Source organism: Hordeum vulgare, chromosome 2H, assembly GCF_904849725.1.
Source record: "Hordeum vulgare subsp. vulgare chromosome 2H, MorexV3_pseudomolecules_assembly, whole genome shotgun sequence".
Classification (NCBI taxonomy): Eukaryota; Viridiplantae; Streptophyta; class Magnoliopsida; order Poales; family Poaceae; genus Hordeum; species Hordeum vulgare.
The window spans coordinates 567,079,815-567,097,982 of record NC_058519.1 but is presented as its reverse complement, the minus strand read 5'-3'; the positions used below and the strand labels follow the sequence as shown (position 1 = coordinate 567,097,982).

Below are 18,168 nucleotides of genomic sequence, written 5' to 3'. Positions count from 1 at the left end.
ACATTTCACTGTCTGTGGACTCGAGTCGTAGGAAAAGTCGTACTATTAAGAGGGAAACCGTGATACGTCTCAAACGTATCTATAATTTTTTATGGTCTCGCGCTGTTATCTTGTCTTCTTTGTATGTTTTATGTACTTTTTTATATCTTTTTTGGGGACTAACTTATTGATTCAGTGTCAAGTGTCAGTTCCTGTTTTTCCGTGTTTTCGACTCTTTTCAGATCTGATTTTGGAACGGAATCCAAAAGGAATAAAATCCCCGAAATGATTTTTTTTTCCCGAACGAAAGAAGACCAGGGAGCCTTTGGGCCAAGCCAGGTGGGCCCCAGGGAGCCCACAAGCTTGCACCACGCCACCAGGGGGAGGCGGCGGTGGGCAAGCTTGTGGCTTCCCTGGCCCAACTGTGCTTTTGGATGAAAAAAAAATTACGCGAAAAAACGCGTTTTCTTTTTCTCCCGAAAAAACACAGTTTTTCTTGCATGAGAGACACGGATTTGCTTTCACGAGAGGCACACTCATGCCTCTCAAAAAAAAAAGAACACGTGAGAGGCACGATTTTGCTTCCCGCGAGAAGCACGGATTTGCCTTCGCGAGAGGCATGGCCGTGCCTCTAGGAAGTGAAAAAAACGTGTTTTCTATTTTATTTTCTTTCGCAAGAGGCACAGTTTTGCTTTCACGAGAGGCACCGATTTTCTTTCGCGAGAGGTACGGCCGCGCGCTTTCAGAAACGAAAAAAACATGTTTTCATTTTTTCCTTTCATGAAAGGTACGGTTTTACTTTCGTGAGAGACACGGATTTGCTTCCCCGAGAGACACGGTCATGCCTTTCAGAAACGAAAAAATGTGGTATTTATTTTTTTACGAGAGGCGGGGTTTTGTTTTTGCGAGAGGAAATGAAAAAACACGCTTTTTTTCTTCCGCGAGAGGTACGGTTTTTTGGTCTCGTTTTTTCATGAAAAAAAATCGTCAAAACCTATCAACACGGTATCTGTTTTTTAATATCTCGGCTCGAAGAATCTACTGATAAAAACAGATCAAGATTTAACACACGGTCTAAAAGATAAAACGTTTTAAAATTACGAATCGACAAAAAAAGAAAAAAGTCTTAGGTTACCACAAATCACACACATGTTGTACGTCATTTGTCACAATCCGAAAGGTAAGAATGATTTTTGAAAGAAATACTCTTCAACTAATGATTTCGCATACATTTAGACGACACGGCACAACTCTTTTATAAAAGGGCCAACACGGACCATATCGGCTGGGCTTGCCCACATGGCCACCTTTGTGGGCATGTGAAATTTGTTACTTTTTAGTGATGCACATTGAAAGAAAGGTGAGATAAATTACGCCTCCCACAGTATTTAGGAAGTATACTGGGGAAGCTGCAGCATCCTTCTATATTTTAAAAGTTTGCGGCTACATATTTAATGATAAAGATATCCGATGAAGATGCTATAATTCGTACTCATTCTTTGTCAACCTCTGCATGCTGCAAGAGGTAGCAGCCCGTACTGCTAGCTGTGGTAGGCTCAACCGCTAGCAGATACGGATCTAAGGGAGGACAAGGGAGGGAGGCCTAAGGCCTCGTTTGGTTAAGGGGGGTCGGGGAGGTTTTTAGAGGAAAATCCTCGGAATGGTCAGAAACCCCACATATCCTCGGATGCCCATTTGATAGGAGGGGTTTGCTTAACCCAATCCCCTCCGTTCCCCTTCAATCCCTTTCTATCCATGTGTTTCAAAACCCTACTCGAGGGACTAGTGAAAGCAAAACTCCGGTGATTTGAGAGGATTGGGTGGAATCAACTGAAATCCATCCCTCTCAAAACCTCCCTAATCCCCCTTAACCAAACGAGGCCTTAATGAATTGATTCTTCTTTAATACTAGTAATTCTTCTTTAATACTAGTAAAACATGAATTTTCATGAACAAACTTACCCCCTCCATGCGTTCATCTTCGTTCCGCCCCGCGCGCACTGCATCTTCACTGTACGGTCACTCTATACCTCACTCACACTTGCGGTTCAGGCGGCAACTTGTCGACGGAAGAGCGAAAACAACGCGCCGTCGTGTACCCGCCTCCCCTGATCCCTCGTGCCAAGCGAGCCAAAACGCCAGCTCACCGTTGCAACGACCAACCGACCGACCGAGCCCGGCGCGCGAGGCCACCACATGACACCACCAACACACGCGAGCAGCAAACAAGAAGAGCCAGCCAGCCACCCCCGCCTCCCTTTCCATCCGTCGTCCCCAACCGCCCCCCTCCCTCCCGCATCACAACAAACGCGCTCTTCTCCGTGCTTCCGGAACTCTCCCCCCGTCCCCATCCCCACCTCCACCTCCACCGCCACCGCCATGGCCTCCGTCGCCGCCTCCTCCTCGCCCCTCGCCGCCGCCTCGCTCGCGGTTTCTCGGCGCCCGCACCACGCGCTCCCGCCCGCCCGCGGCCCGCGTCCCCAGGCCCAGGCCCAGGCCCTCCGCGCGGTCTCAGGCCCCGCCGGGAGCCGCCGGTGGGGCGTCCGCCGCGGCGCGTCCGTGGTGCGCGCGGTCCAGGGCCAGGACACCACCATCCAAGGTAGTATTACCATGACGCGCCAGCTTGCATGATCATCCTCTGTTGATCCGTGTTCTGTTGCATGAGATTTGGTGGGTGGCGAGACACCGATCCGATTAATGCGTCTGCCTGCATCTCTCCGTGCGTTTTCGATGCGTCTAGACACGAGATGAGCCTTTGTGTTTCAGGATTAGGATGGATTTGCTTCGGGGAATCAGCCAATCGCGTCCTGGGTCGCTTCCACGTGGGTCCCCCGACGTCGCGGTTGTTAGGAGCATAGCGATGTGGACGCGAGGCTATGGATTTTACTCCTTTTCTAGCAAAATTCCATATTCGACGTCTCTGCTTTGGTGCCAGCGTACATGTCTTCATGCATGCATCTGTTGCTTTGATTTGTAGAGCTTGCGCCTGAGTTACCTGGGAAGCTTGCTGTACCAACCGCAACCAGCACGCTGTTGGTGTATTCAGCTCCGTCATTGAGCAGACTTGGGCTTCTCTTAAACTATTAATGTTGTCACACATCTGTTTTTATGAGGGGGCGCTTGTATCTAAATATGGAATCGTGTTAAATGTGAGTTATTATAGATACTAGACCGTTCAATAGTTGTTTAACTTACTGATAAGTACCTGTGTGCTTGGTTGACGGAGATTTGTTATTACTGTGCCTGAAACACTTTACACTTAAGGCAACGAGGCTGCACCATATCATTGACCCTGAGAGGATTGAATGTATCTCATCACATTATTCCCTTCAGCGTAACTGTGTTTTCTTGTCCAGTGACACATAAACGAGCAAATACCGGATCTCTGTACACAAATCCTGTTTACCCTTTTCGGAAACATCGTAAGTGTGGCCTAAAAAAAAGAGAAACGTTGTAAGAGAATTAGAGAAGGGCCTATGATTGGTGCAATGGCGCATCGGGTGATTGAATTCCATTTTCAGTTATTTTTTTATGTTAAAGTTCTTGCAGTCAGAAACACTTGGCTTCAGTGACTAGCAATACATCCATGATATTCTTATGTATTTACAGAAGCAATGGAATACAAGTTTTATACAACTATAGAGCAGTCAACACGATGTGGACATATAAAAATGAATTGTTTGACTGCACTGCCAAAAGCATTTGCTCTGAATGCTTGGGCCCTATTTGTTTCAGAAGTCCCGGGACTTTTTTTAGTCCCAACTTAAAAGTCCCTAGTCCCTACCCGTTTGTTTCCAGGGACTAGAGGTCACTAAATGACATGCAAAAAGACCATGTTACCCTTAGTAATGTAGTAGTAGTTATTAAATGACATGCTAAAAGTAGGGGCATTGTTGGAAAAAGTGTCAAAAAAGTCCCAAAAAGACCCTCCCATAGGGACTTCTCCAAATAGTCCCAAATACCCCCTTTTAGTCCCTAAAAGTCCCTACTGTTTGTTTCACATGAGACTTTTTGGGACTTTTTTTAGTCCCTACACAAAAAAGTCCCTGGAAACAAACACCCCCTTGAGCTGTTGGTGTATTCAAGGGACTACCAAAGCGTCTTGGCATTTCATGGTTGTACACTCGTAGGTCTGTGATGGTGTAGTCAGTGTTTGTGGAAATTCAGAAATTCTGACATCTTATGCAAAGCACTGCAAAGATACTGCAAAAAGAAGCAATTACTGTTTGTGCTGCATTAATGAAGTATTCTCTGTTAATAACGAAAAATTACTGGGCCTAAATCTATGTGTTGTTGATATACTACACGCCTTCTGATGCTGAAGATATTTTTATTCCTGTAAAAATGGCTCTATAGACCTTCGCCGAACATATTTCTCAATGTGGATGTGGTTTTGCTGGTCTAGTTTAAGAGTCAGCCTTACACTTCACAGTGATTAGAACCTTTATGGATGTTTATGCAGATCCTGTGCTGTTTTTGGACTTCAGTTAGAGTTTGAATCCTAATTTTTCAAACTCGACCAATTTTGGCTGGTGTAGGATTGTAGGTCATTGGACAGGGAGGCAAGTGCATAAAGACAGTGTCAGTAGTGTTGCTTGTTGACAGGTGGATTTAGCTTTATGTTTATCTCTTCATTTCATCATTCAGCATTTCATCAACATGAAACAGTAAAAGATTTGGATTGCTGATTCATCTATGATTTCCTGCAAGCTATTTAATCTGTACATTCTATTTGGTGCTCATAGAACTTTTGAAATTAGTTAATTTAGCTTTTTCTTCTGGCATTTCAATGGTGCCATTGATTGATGTGTTCTCAGTTGTTCATTGTGATACTGTCCATTTGTTTTGTAGTTCCTGATGTCACGAAGGCAACATGGCAGTCGCTTGTTATAGAGAGCGAGATTCCTGTTCTTGTTGAATTCTGGGCTTCATGGTGTGGACCTTGCAAAATGATTGATCCAGTTATCGGTAAGCTGTCAAAGGAGTATGAAGGGAAGCTGAAATGCTACAAGCTCAACACCGATGAGAACCCAGACATAGCAAGCCAGTATGGCGTCCGGAGCATCCCAACCATGATGATCTTCAAGAACGGGGAGAAAAAGGACGCGGTGATCGGAGCAGTGCCTGAAAGCACGCTGATCACATGCATCGAGAAGTTCACTGAGAGGTAAAACGCTGAACGGGTCTGCTCGACGGCTACTTGGCATTAGCATTCCACGTCCATTGTTCAGTCAGATCATCGAAAACTCGACGTCATCTGCACAATCTTTCTATACCCTGCCTTCACTGCGTGTAGATAGTATTGGAACCTGGCTCTCTGTACCATCAATAAATAGAATCACACAAGTCTTATGGTGAAAATCCCAAGGAAGCCTGGTCTCATTGTGTCATTCTTTTGGGCTGTAGATATATATGACAGGACTGTCAAGAGTCATATTCTGTACGTCTATACTGTATTACATATTTCGTTCGGTTGATGTGATCTACTGTATTTTCTAGATTGTGAGCACTGTCTCGCCAATCATATGGGTCTCTGATCTTTTAAATGGCTGTGGCCTGTGGGTGAGATGCAGATGCGCTGTTTGGATGGAATAGACTGATACCTCTTTTGTTTTTTCAGAGGGAAATAGTCGTAATCTGCATCTCACCCCACTGATCGATCAAAACAAACAGAACCCTATCTGGTGACTACACTGTGCATTCACAGCAGGACCGAATATATATGTACATCCGATTCGATCACGTCGTCCCGAGGACCACGAGAAGTGTTAATTCAGTGGGCGGAGAATAATCTGTATTGGTGACATGACATTGCAGCTCTGAAAGCATATCAACGTCATTTCCTAGTTTATCTGATTCATTTTCTTGACTTGAATCGTGACAAGTATCCTCATTTGGGAAAGTATTTCTTCAAGCATGTCATCCAAGGTTTTTTTTTTAGCTTCAGCTCTTTAAGGGGGTGTGCTTCGCGTTTGCCGGCTGGTCTTTTTAAAAAATAGGCCGGCTCGCGGGCTGTGTGTCGACGCCCTTCACCATTGCAACAAAACTCTTGTTACAATTTTTTTTACAACGAAGATCTTATTGCAGAGTTTTTTGCAACTTGACATTTTGGCAGCAAAGCTTATGTTACAGGGAAAATTTTGATGTTGTGAGGCGTCGAACAGGAGCTAGAAAATCAGCTCGTTGAGGGAAATCGTTTCCCCTCTTTAAACGCCTCCTTGTTAGGTTTGTGCCCGATACAGTGGCGTACCCAGCGGATGTGCAATGACACATCTAAATTTTTTTTTCATTGCTTTTGATATAGCTTAGGCCAGGCACAAGGTGTCCTGATGCAAGCAAACAGTGGGCGACCTGCTACCTTGAACGTTTGGTTTGGTACGTGGTGGGCGCACGCACGCATCCCTCCCCGTGGACTCATTGAATGCGCCGGACCATGACCCCTCCGCGCTCCTGGTCCCGTCGTCGACTCGTCGTTCGCTGCAGCTGACAGCATCATCAAAATATCCGTCAATATAACTATCCCGGATCCACGTCCACTAAACAAACCTCCGGTCTCCTGCCCTGCAAGGCCGGTGTTAAACGTGGGTGCACCCGTTGGATCCTCAGCCCACATGGCTCCGCCACCAGCCGCGCGCCCTCGCCGTCCGTCGGCGCGGCGGAACGGCAGGCCGCCACGCCCACTCCTACACCTACCGGGCCGCCCAAATGATTGCTCGTGCGCGCGTTGCATCATCCCGCGCCTCCGTGCGACCAGACGGAGCACGCACCAACCGCCGTGCCTTATCGTCCCCGGCTCCCGCGGCATGGGGACGCGCACGGCGGCACCCCGTGTCGTTCGTTGGCACCCAAATAAACTGGGCAGTGGCCACGCCGGGATTAAACAAGTGGCCTGGGGAACCAGCCCGGCGACCACCGGCACCGGGCACTGGCCGAGGCGAACGTGCGAGGCTGGCGCGGCCTTTTGGTTTGGAAATACTTTCTTCGTCCGGAATTACTTGTCGCACAAATGTATAAAAATGAATGTATTTAAAACAAAAATACATGTAGATACATTCATCTATATGAGAAGTATTTTCGGAAGAAGGGAGTACATAGGTTCGCTTCGAACGCTGCTGCTGGATGCCGTAGAGACTGCGCGTGTCGTAGCTCAGGAAGTCACCGCGCTCTGCCTCGGCGTATCCGGAGCTCGCGCGTACGTGCGTCCGCACTGGCACTGGCACTGGCACGGGGCGCGCACATGCCGGGCAGGCGGCGTCGCCAGTTCGCGCAGCACAGCTGAACCGGATCCGGATGCCGTCGTCAGCTCGGCTAGGGGAGCACACTGGTTGGGGGAAACCCGAGGCGATTGGCTGTCCAGGGCCACAGGAGCGCCGTGCGCGGTGACCGCCCGGGACAATTCACTGCTCGCCAGCCTATCTGCCTAGGATGAATGTGCCCTGCGTCTGCCTAGTACTATCATCGTACGTGCCCCGGTACTAAGGCCAACTCCACCGTACGACCCTAAGTCTGATTTGGTTGGATTTTGTTCGTTTTGGACGGCAATGGGTTCACTCATATCCGTTTCTGTCCGTTGGGTCGTGCGTGCGTTCACGGCGCGGCCGCATCTCAAATCATGTCCGTGTTGAACGTGATTAAAAAAAAAAATCTTAACTTAAAAGTGAATAAACGCAGTTAAAAACTTAAAACATAATAACATTAACATAAAATAAACGGCTCAGTTTTTCACGACCACAAAACGGCCCAGTTTGACATAATTAACATAGAAAAAGTCCGTCGATGTCGTGGTCGTCGATGTCGTGGTCGTCGCCGTCTTCACTGGTCGTCAGTGTGTCGTCGTCATTGTCGCCGACGAGGTCGTCGTAGGCCGGCAGCGTCCAGAGGTGGGTCGGCGGTCCCTGGTGAGCGATGGACTGGAAGCTGGCAGGTGCCTGCAGCACCTCCTCCCGCGGCGAGGCGTCCCGTTCCGGTGACCGCGGCGGCGTGGGGCATCAGTTCACGCCCCCACTGCCTACGCCATCTCCGGCGCCGTGCACGACCAGCTCCGTTGCTGGCCCACCAGACCCGAAGGGAACGCGGCCACCTCCTCCTCCTCCAACTCTCGGGGATGGCGACGTCGCCGGCCGCAGAGAGGTCCATCGCGCGGTCTAGGCCCGACCATTGACGCTCATCATGCGTCATCATGGAGTCCTCCATGACGCGCTGCATGAACCAAGCCTCCTCCTCCTCCGTCATGCGAGGAGGTGGAGGTGGTGACGGAGACGGGGAAGGCGACGGCGTGGGCGTGAGGCCGCGCACCTCACGTGCCCGCCGCGGCCCCGAGACCGTGCCGGCGAAGTAGGAGGGGCGCCGCACGTCGGGCTCGCCCCTGAGCCACGTGTCCCTGAGGGTGGAGTCGGCGGCGTACCTGTTGTCGTAGTACAGTTCGTCGGGGAGGAGGCAGCGACGGCGCTCGATCTCGTCGTGGCGCGCACGACCGCGCACCGGCGGAATCGGGACCCGGTCGGCGGAGAGGTGCCATGCATTGGGGAGGTGCACGTCGCTCCACGAGACCGACGTCCTTGTCTCCTAGTAGCACCGGCATACCTCAGCGCTGAGGTACTGCCGGTCGCGTTGGCCGGCGGTTCTAGGGCCGATGGTGAAGGGAGCGTTGGCCTGACGCGGTGGCGATACGACCTCCTCCTTCACGGAGCCGCGGCGGCGTCCCAACGAGGAGTCAGCCTCGCGGGGTGTGCTTTCTTTTGCGACCGTAGTTCCACAGCCCCATGGCTGCGAGGTGGGCGGCCGGCAAATTCAAGAAGGCTAGGGTTTAGATGTTGGGTTTCAATGAGGCCGCGGGGTGGCGATGGGAACTGTGAACGACGACCGGTCCACGGCTTCCCCATTTAAGAAGGACCACGACCATTCCTTGGGTGGCCGGCCGCTCGTGCGCATTGATGTGGGCGGGTGGGAGGTAGGTGGCCGCCTGTCACGCGGCCCCGACGCGGACGAGCGCGCATTCGTTTGATGTCCGCCGCGACCCAAACCTCGCGCAAGTTTGCGTTTAAAATGGGTCGTCCCGAACACAAAACGGACAAGATGGGTTCGGGTCATCTCGCGCTGGACCGATCTGTTTGTTTTTTTATCCCAAACTAACGGGCTGGACAGAATAGGGTCGTCCCGTGGAGTCGGGCTAATTTTCAGGGCGAGATCTTGAGGCTACGTGTCCTTGCGCCGACGCGATCGCGATAAGGCCGAGCCGCAAAGGTTTGAGTATGGCACATGGTTTGTCTCTTTCCGCTTACTCCTCACTCACTGACTCAGCGTGACTTCAGCTGCGAGCTTATCCTCGGTGGGCGGGGTAGCAAACGATATTGCGTGTTTGCTCGCGATCATGTCACAAATATCTGCTTTCCGCCTCAGCGGGGCACGACAAGGAGGCCAGAAAACTGCGTCCTTGCGAAAGTTTATTCTAATTAAGAGAAACAAATAAGTAGGAACCGTGATTGGCGGGCTGGTGGTGATCATTGCGCTGGTGTCTACATGTTTGAGATGGCCAAACATAATCTTTCAAAGATACCATATTCTGATGGGATTCTTGGCCACGTCCACACATAAAGAATTTTCAACTCAAAATAATGGATGCTTGCGTGCGCAGGCAAGTGTGATTGCTCACAAGTCACAAACTACACGGAGGGCACATTAACTTGCGCGCCCGTGTCGCGCGCTAGATCGCCAACACAAAGCCGGACGGCACGGGCAGGCACTATCTTTATCTCCATTCAACATGTCATACGTATCACATTTGCAATCTGGCAACTGGCAACGGAGCGCATGGATTTCAATCCCAAATTTAAATTGTTGGAAGATCCTCACGGATACTTTACGTCTCTTTCCACGCCCACTTTGGGATTTCCCCTCGTCTGTTCGATCAGTTCGATGCGCGTCGTTGGTAAGATTCTACTCCAGATCATCATGGAGTACTTTCTGTTACCGTAGTGAATTCTTAAGGTGGAGGATGGGCTATTATTACTAGGTTGCAATGTGGTTGCAGTAGGCAAATGACCATGCACGATTGGTATCTTCTGCATGTCATTTACTAGACCATGTCGAGTTTTTTATCTATATCTTGAGCTACATGATACAGGTCATTTATTGCAACATTTTGTTGATAGCTTACTAAAGCCCTGTTTCTTTAAAAAATACTAGGACTTTCTTTTAGTCTCAACTAAAAAGTCTCTAGTCCTTACCCCTTTTTCTCCAGAGACCAGAGATCATTAAATAACATGTAAAAAGACCATGTTATCTTTAGTAATGTATTAAAAGTTATTAAATGACATGCTAAAAGTAGGGGCATTGTTAAAAAAAGTGTCAAAAAGACTCTTTCATAGGGACTTCTTCCTTTAGTCTCAAAAATACCCCATTTCAGTCCTAAAAGTCACTCTTATTTCTTTCACATGAGACTAAAAAGTCCCTGTAAAGAAACACCCCCTAAGCTGACCATTTGGTAGCTACTTGATACAGGTCGTAGACGCACAATACACATACCAATACAAACACCCGTTATGCGTCTACCAAATACTATAACATATACACATGTGACATACTTCTAAAGCCATTGATTTTCTCACGACGGGTACGTAAGTATTCCTCTGACCCATAGACGTGTGAGGTACTTGTAAGATAAAAAATACCCCGAATGAGACACTCATGTCAACCCCAACCATTGAGCTACGGCTCGTCCTGTAAACCATGCCAAGCTAATATGTTGTTACATGCATTTTTTTTCCGAAGTTTCTTATCTCGAAAACCAGAGAAAAAAAATGACCATCTGCCACAAACAAAATTGTGGATCCTATCATATAATGTCGCATGATACCATTTATCTCTAGACAGTTTTTTTCTTCCATGACATCGACCTCTATCATTTGATTCAGGTTCTGCAAGAACCCATGCCATATCACATAAGTTACGTAGCAAGACAAGCGAACAACCTATATCATCTCCACACGAATAAATTCAATTGTCCATATTTATTTTGTGATATCTTATCGCAATTAAGAATGTAAGTCTATATTTATTTTGCTACATCTTATTCAATTGAGATTTTCATAAGTCGTGTATGTTAAGGAATGTGCAATTTTGCGCGTGTTGAAATGTGCAACTCAAAAAGTGTGAGTTGCACTTTTCATTAAACTAAAATTGTAGTTTTTAAAATGGACTGATATTTAAGAAAATCTCAATAGGTTGAGACATAGACATACGTAATATATTTTTATTTGTTTGGTTCACCTAAGTCGAATGGCTCTTAGGCAACTCATCCCCGTATATAATAAAGCCACATCTCGATCACAAAAAGTTTGAAATTTGGACTTATAAATAAGATCAAACTTTAAACTCGCAATATAAATTTCTCATTTGCAAACTCAAATGCTTTAATTGGGAGATGCATCTTTCAAAAAAATGGTTTGCAACTTCCTCTTGTCAGACTTGACACCGATAGTAAGGAATGTGAAAACACATGTAATGCGGGTACCATGGGGCGTGGTGAGAATAGATGCCATATCATGATTATAGTTTCACGATGTCGACAATGAGCACCCCCCCCCCCACCCTCAATTAGGTGGTTGGGGTCCCTATAATTTAGAGAAGGCTTGCATATGCGATTCTTTCTTATATCCCAAGAATCTTTGTTCTTCTATTTATCCTTCTCTCTCTGGCGATGGTCGACAACGGTGGTGGTGGTTGTGCGGCGATGGCGGCAGCGATGGGTATTGGCGACAACGCGCTCACGTGGTACTGTGTGGGCTCATATTCGGAGGGGTAATCCCTCCTAAATAGTGGGGAAGTTGTCCTATTTTATACGAGTCCCACTTTTTCGTGAAGTAGTGGTCTGTTGGAACTATTTTTCTTCCCTCAACTTTTCCTCTATATTATTTTTATTGGATGAAAGGAATGTGTTGAAGATACTTTTAGGGTAAGTCCAACACAAATCACTTATCAGACATCATCAAATATTCACGGGCAACTGGCGGGGTGGAGGCCATCCAAACGGAGGTACCAAGTGCGAGCCCCCTCGTTTTTCATGTACTCTTAGTACCGAACATAATAAAAAAATAAATAGCATAACTCATTCGAAATTGGTGTCCAAAATAAGGGCCGAATAGCGCATGAGGGGCAAAGTAGTAGTCGTACAGATTCATGTGCTACCGTGTCATGTTCCACTGCAATACTGGATATTCCTTTTGTTGGACCCTCGAAATTGAAAGTGTGCTCTAACACATGCTCTGTTTCTTCAAGAATAATCCTTATCATTGTCATTTTATCGTCATTATTCAACAGACAAATCCATGAACTCGGACTGGAAGCTCTTTTCATACGAATCTATCATGTTTTGCTTTAAAGTAAATACCAAGAACATAAAAATCTATGGAATTTAGTCAAACACTTGACCGTCGTGGTGTCGGTTGTGAACACATCGCAATGGTGAAGAGTACGTGCTCGATGACTGCATCCAGACTCGAATCCGTAGGCCTACACGGGGGTAGGCGTATGAATGGAGCGGCAGAGGTCCGACAGGCAAAGGCCTGGCGGCACTCGGGGTGGTATGATAGCGACGTCGATCTTCAGGAGCATGGATACAGAGGGCATGAGGAGGGACATGCTGAAAAAATGAGTACTCCGAATGAGTTTTTTGTGTGCATAAGTAGTGTGAGAGACCTTTCCCTCGATTTAATGTCGGTTTGTGGAATTTGGGACGAATGTAGAGCAACTCCAACGGACCAATCCATTTCGTCTGCCCACGTCCGTTAAGGTCGTTGCGGACAAAAACGTCGGCCCAACGCGGCGACCTGTTCCCAAAATCCGTCTGTGTCGTGTCCGCGTGGACCCATTTCCGGGCCAAAATTGCGCCTGAAATGCGTCGGCGTGGACGCGACGCTGACGCACCGGCGTCCCCTCGATGTCCGCCACGGCCCAACTTGTCGGCTACCCAACCACTAGTGCATCTTATTAAATGCCAGCACCTACCTACGGGCCCATCTGGTAGCGTGTGAACGGTCCATATGTGACCGTCCTTTTTTATGCAAGCGTGCGGTGGGGCTGGCCTCATCCACTCTCAACCCCGTCCACATGTGGCCATGCGGTGCTCCCTCGCCGGCGATTGAAAACCCTAGCAAGCCCAAACCATGGGGTTTTTCAATGGCAAGGGGAGTCGGAAGCTGTCCGACGGTGCGAGCTCTTCTCACGGCTTGCCGGGGCAAGCTCCTGCGCCATCGCCTTCTAGACACGACTCCCCAGCAGAGCGGCAATGCGTGTACATACAATCCACCAAGCGCGGTGACATTGGCAGTACCGCTGGCCATTGCAGTATCCGAATGTCAGCGTGCCTCACGGCTGGCATATGGATCTGCAACGGATCCCTATTCTGGCAGTTCCGGAGGTTTGCCGGCGTCGCCAGGCCCTCACTCCGGAGCAGCGACAGATGCTTGCTTACTCGTGAGACTCCCCCAACTGGAAGCGCTGCTTCGCGCTAAAGCACAAGGAGGAGCGCCGTCGACCACGATGTTCCTCCACTGTCGCGTGAGGTTGTGCCGCACCAGGAGGACGAAGAGGCGGCGTACCAAGCCGCCCTCGAGAGCGCCCTATGTCCAATTAGGTTTAAGTGGACTTTGGCCGGCAGTTGACCGTCCACTATGTTTAATCATGTTTACTTCTGTGAAATCTGTTTTTCTTCTACACGGATAAATTTAGACCCGTCCTTCGTTAAACGCTAAAGTCGATCCATATAAAAATGCGGGATGTATACGTGTGTCTGATCGATCCAAACAGATGAAAAAATAAAACGCGCGTTCATTTGAATCGCCGGCGTTGGAGTTGCTGTTAGTGAGCCGCGCTTGTGAGATTTGAGCTAGCTTGTCATTTGTTTATTTAACCGATCTTGTGAAACAGCTCGTGGGATCACGAAACCATATCCTTTTCCGTTGCTTGCTCGCTCGCTCGCTCGCATACCGAGGCCGCCGTCCTCGCCGCATAAAAAAACCCGAACCGGAAGCTTCCCACCGAAAGCAACGTGGGAAACCCTCCTCACCGTCCGATCGAGGCGACCGACGGCGCGCGTCGTCCCGCGCCCCCCGCCCGCGATCGGACGGCCAGCGCCTCCCGACCTCCGCCGGTCTCCGCCCCCTATAAGTTTTTCTCTAGCCCCCTCCGCAAGTGACGTCGACACCTAATCTCATCCCACCTTCTCCTCCCCCACCTCCTTCTATCTATCCATCTTCTTCCTCCGCCCCCACGCAGGCCGGCGCGACCCAGCTCCCGCAATCTCCCCGATCGTTTCTCGCCGCCCCCTCGCTCGATTCTCGGAGGCCAGCGAACCCTGGGCGGCGGCGCGCGTGCGGATTGGATTCCTTCCCAGGTTGGTTCAAACGAACCCGCCCCGTTTCTCTTCTTGTTTCTGTTTTTTTGGGGGCGTAGATTGCGTTCTCCGGCCGGTTCCGGCGCCGTGGGATTGTTTCTCGTGGCCGGCTTTCGGATGCTGCAATTGTGCTGGGTTGGTTCCGCGTCTCGCGTGTGCGCGTCTAGCTTTGCCGCCGCCGCCGCCGCCGCCCTTGGCACCGGCTGCTGCCTGCTGGGGGTGCTTCTCTAGGAAGAACACGCGATGGCCGGTAGCTCTCTGTTTTTCCTCCCTCTTCTTATTGGTCAAATTCGGCGTTGTGATGCCTCCTTCGTCTAGCAAAGCAGGCATCTCATTCATTTCCTCTGTGAAATCAGGGGGCGCAATCCTTCCGACCTTGTCGCCGCGTTTACGAATTCAGGGATGCCCAAATCGTTCTCCTCCTATTGATGCCGGGGACATTATGTCTGCTCCTCCATGCTCTGTTGCTTTGTCTACACAAGTTAGATATTTTGGGGGCAAACTCCCCTCTCCTGCATTGAGATTGCATATGGTGGTAGAGATATCTTGCTTGGAGTGGGGAAAAAGAAATCATGTGGGTATGTTCAGTGCAATGCCCAATGCCCATTGAATTGTCGAACTGTATTTGGTTGTACAGTATCGCATTATATGCGACATCAATTCATAGCGTGCATAATAATTGTGGTGGTAGACAGTGCAATTAAACGTGTCAGATCTGTGTGCCTATATTACTTTTTGTTTCTCAATGATCACATCAGTTTCAGGTTGATGGCCAGTAGTATCTGTTCTCACTGTAGTATATATAGACCCTTGGGAAAACTCCACAAACCCAACCTCGGTATAGGAAAACGTTGTGCTCCGAGTCTGATATATGCGGGGCTTGATTGTAATTAAGGATGCTTGTTTAAATCAGAAAGGTGCGTGTTTAAATTAGGAAGTGTTTACTGAAGTCCACCTGTGTATTAAAATAAGTAAATTAGTAGTACTGGTAGTAGCACACATGGGGCCATATAGTGGTTGAGACATTTCCACTGACGCTGTTGAGCAATTAATCCCCTGTTTCCCGATCCTAATACAGTAGGTGCCATTATCTCTTGGTTATTATTCCTTTTTGTGGTCACTAGATATGTTTAATGATGATCCTTTTGGTCTACTTGTCTGCATGGAATATGCCAAGCCCTTTAGCTAATCCGTCGTTGTTGCGGTCCACATCACTATCCCAAGTTGTTGTTTTTCAATGATTCAATCGTGAGAGGAACCCCACAACCACACAGAAATATCGACGTGCCACGGAAGCTTATGCCATAAGATTGGGACGGGGCATCTCAGCCTCTCCACCTGCTCTCCTTGGTCTAGTCAAACCGGCTTGTTTGGTCTTCCATGGCCAAGAGCGCTGAATATTCAATTACAGCAGCTGGGAACAGCTTTAATCTTGAGTCAGGACCCTGCAAATGTTGTCTTAGTCAAACTATATGCAAACTGCGGCTGCATATTATACTGTAGAATGCATACTGTGTTCCATGCCTTTCTTCCCGAGGTCAGGTAACTCCAAGCTACCGATCATGGCTCTCCCCTTGAACATGGGGCGGTCAAATACTGCGGCGTTACACAGTGGGCATAAGCTAGTGGTTTCATATCCTTGTGATTCAAGTTTCCCAGGTAGATATGATTGGATAACATGTCAGTGCTCAGCACACCCTAAAGTAGCTTAGGGTTAAGAATAACAAAGAGGATAAAGACAGAATGCAGCATCTGTAGTCCCTAGAGTACTACTACCTCTACCAATATACAATTTTTTTAGGCTAAACTAAAAAACGTCTTATATTTTGGTACAGAGGGAGTAATTACTAAAAAAATCAGAGCATCCACAGATGTTGACTCAGGCTGCTGAGAAAGATGATGGGTTCTTCCATGGGGAGTCCATTGCTTGCGAAAAGGGCAATTGGTGATGGGTTCTTCCATGGGGAGTCCATTGCTTGCGAAAAGGGCAATTGGAGTGCCTATAGTTATCCTCTCCACTTTACTTAACATCCGCTCAACTTTTCACACTTGTTAATGTTAGTGGATAGACATCTAAGGACAGGATGATGTGGTGTGGGCCTTAATGCTGCCTGTTATCTGAACCCCTTTTGTTGTTTAGCAGGCAGTTGTGTCTATATGCCCTTCCCCTCTCTTGGATTTTAGGATATATACTAAGTACTACATGCCGCTTGCTGTGTTCCTTCCAATTATTCTTTCTTGGTGTTTATCTAGTCTTTAAACATGCAGTTAGGCGTTCACACGTAATCAACATTTTAAACGCTTCATGATTAGTCCCACTTTTCTGACTTCGCCTTTCCAGTTACATGTATTCCTACTGTCTACTGACCTCTCGTTCTATTTCTATTTGATTGCAGTACCGTGAGTTCTTCAACCAGAACTGTCTGCAACAGATAGCATCCTGATTGCTATGGAAGGTGGGGGAATGGACCAGGTTTGCATGGCTGCCATGACCAACCAACCTTCAGTATCTGATAACAAGCTGATGAAGAACATCAGCGGGGAGATGCCTGCAACAGCAACTGCTGGAAGCGGCTCCTTTGACTGCAACATCTGCCTCGACTTCGCTGCAGATCCGGTCGTTACCCTTTGTGGCCATCTCTACTGCTGGCCTTGCATCTACGAGTGGCTGCGGCCATCGGTGGTATCAGCTACCAGCGGCAACAGCACTTCAGCAAGGCAGCAGTGCCCCGTGTGCAAGGCCGCACTATCTGCTGACAGCCTTGTGCCACTCTATGGCCGTGGTGGTAGCTCAAAGAAATCATTGGATGGTACGGCCATTCCTAGACGGCCAACGGTGCACCGGGAGAATGTTGCGCAGCAGCACGCGCAGACCAGCATCGATGACCTGCACCACCAGAACATGGAGCCCAGCCCTCCGCTCCGGCCACTGCGGCATGCACACCACCACCACCACCCTGGTGCCACCGAGTTCGACTTTGTGTACCCTCCTTCACCAATGGGGCGTGGCTTGATCCATTCCACGGCTGGAGGGGTGCTAGGAGGGATGGCGGAGGCGGTGCTTCCGTGGGCGTTTCGTGGGCAGGTGCCGCCGAGCATGTACTACACAAGCCCCTACGCTGTCGCGGACCACACTGTGGGTCCCCGGCTAAGGAGGCAGCAGATGGAGGTGGAGAGGTCCCTGCACCAGATCTGGTTCTTCCTCTTTGTGTTTGTGGTGTTGTGTCTGCTCTTGTTCTGAAGAAAGACTAGAGGGGCCCTTGTGAAGAGGCGGTATACGGCTTGTGTATATATTGGAAGGCATGATATACTGCTTCTCGAGGAAAAAGAAGGCAAGATACTGATGAATGGGTGTTGCTTATATAGTGATGAAGAGAGGGTAAGGAATGGTTGATGCTGTTAAGTGTTAACGGTCTCTATCAATAAGCATGCGGGTAAATCATGCTTGTAATATGAAGACTTGGAGGTGAAATGCAATTCTCATTCTTGTCTTGCCTAAGTCATGAACTCCATTACAACCCATGTATGGTCTGTTTGGTTTTGCCCGCATCTGTGACCACCATGTAATGCAATTTTTTCCTCTCAAATGTGCATCTGGAATCTGCACTATTCTCTTCTTTTATAGGCGATGTGCATCTGTCTGCACTTTTTTTGGTCACGTTTTAAGCACATCTCAAAATGCACATTTGTCGAATTGCAACGGAATGACCTCGAAGCCCATTTGCGCAATCAGGAAAAAAGAAGTATGCTGAGATATTTAGCAATTACGCCCCCCGTTCCATAATTATTGTCGTGCA

The 18,168-nt window shown here is 48.6% G+C and overlaps 2 protein-coding genes across 2 annotated transcripts; both read left to right on the top strand.

The window, feature by feature from the left end:
* The first annotated feature begins 2,119 nt into the window (after nucleotides 1-2,119).
* Nucleotides 2,120-5,477, top strand: LOC123427326 (thioredoxin M2, chloroplastic-like). Its single transcript, XM_045111338.1, has 2 exons — nucleotides 2,120-2,578; nucleotides 4,831-5,477. Exons 1-2 carry the CDS (start codon nucleotides 2,176-2,178, stop codon nucleotides 5,148-5,150), a joined length of 723 nt encoding a protein of 240 aa, XP_044967273.1. The 5' UTR covers nucleotides 2,120-2,175; the 3' UTR covers nucleotides 5,151-5,477.
* An 8,685-nt stretch (nucleotides 5,478-14,162) lies between these two features.
* On the top strand, nucleotides 14,163-17,870 carry LOC123427323 (E3 ubiquitin-protein ligase RMA1H1-like). The gene is made up of 2 exons (XM_045111335.1): nucleotides 14,163-14,371; nucleotides 16,768-17,870. Exon 2 carries the CDS (start codon nucleotides 16,821-16,823, stop codon nucleotides 17,610-17,612), a length of 792 nt encoding a protein of 263 aa, XP_044967270.1. The 5' UTR covers nucleotides 14,163-14,371; nucleotides 16,768-16,820; the 3' UTR covers nucleotides 17,613-17,870.
* Nucleotides 17,871-18,168: the final 298 nt, after the last annotated feature.

Coding starts and splice junctions, on each gene's coding strand:
- LOC123427323 (XM_045111335.1), top strand. CDS start 16,821: ATGGAAGGTGGGGGAATGGACCAGGTTTGCATGGCTGCCATGACCAAC.
- LOC123427326 (XM_045111338.1), top strand. CDS start 2,176: ATGACACCACCAACACACGCGAGCAGCAAACAAGAAGAGCCAGCCAGC. Junction 2,579..4,830: donor CCAGGACACCACCATCCAAG/GTAGTATTACCA, acceptor TTTGTTTTGTAG/TTCCTGATGTCACGAAGGCA.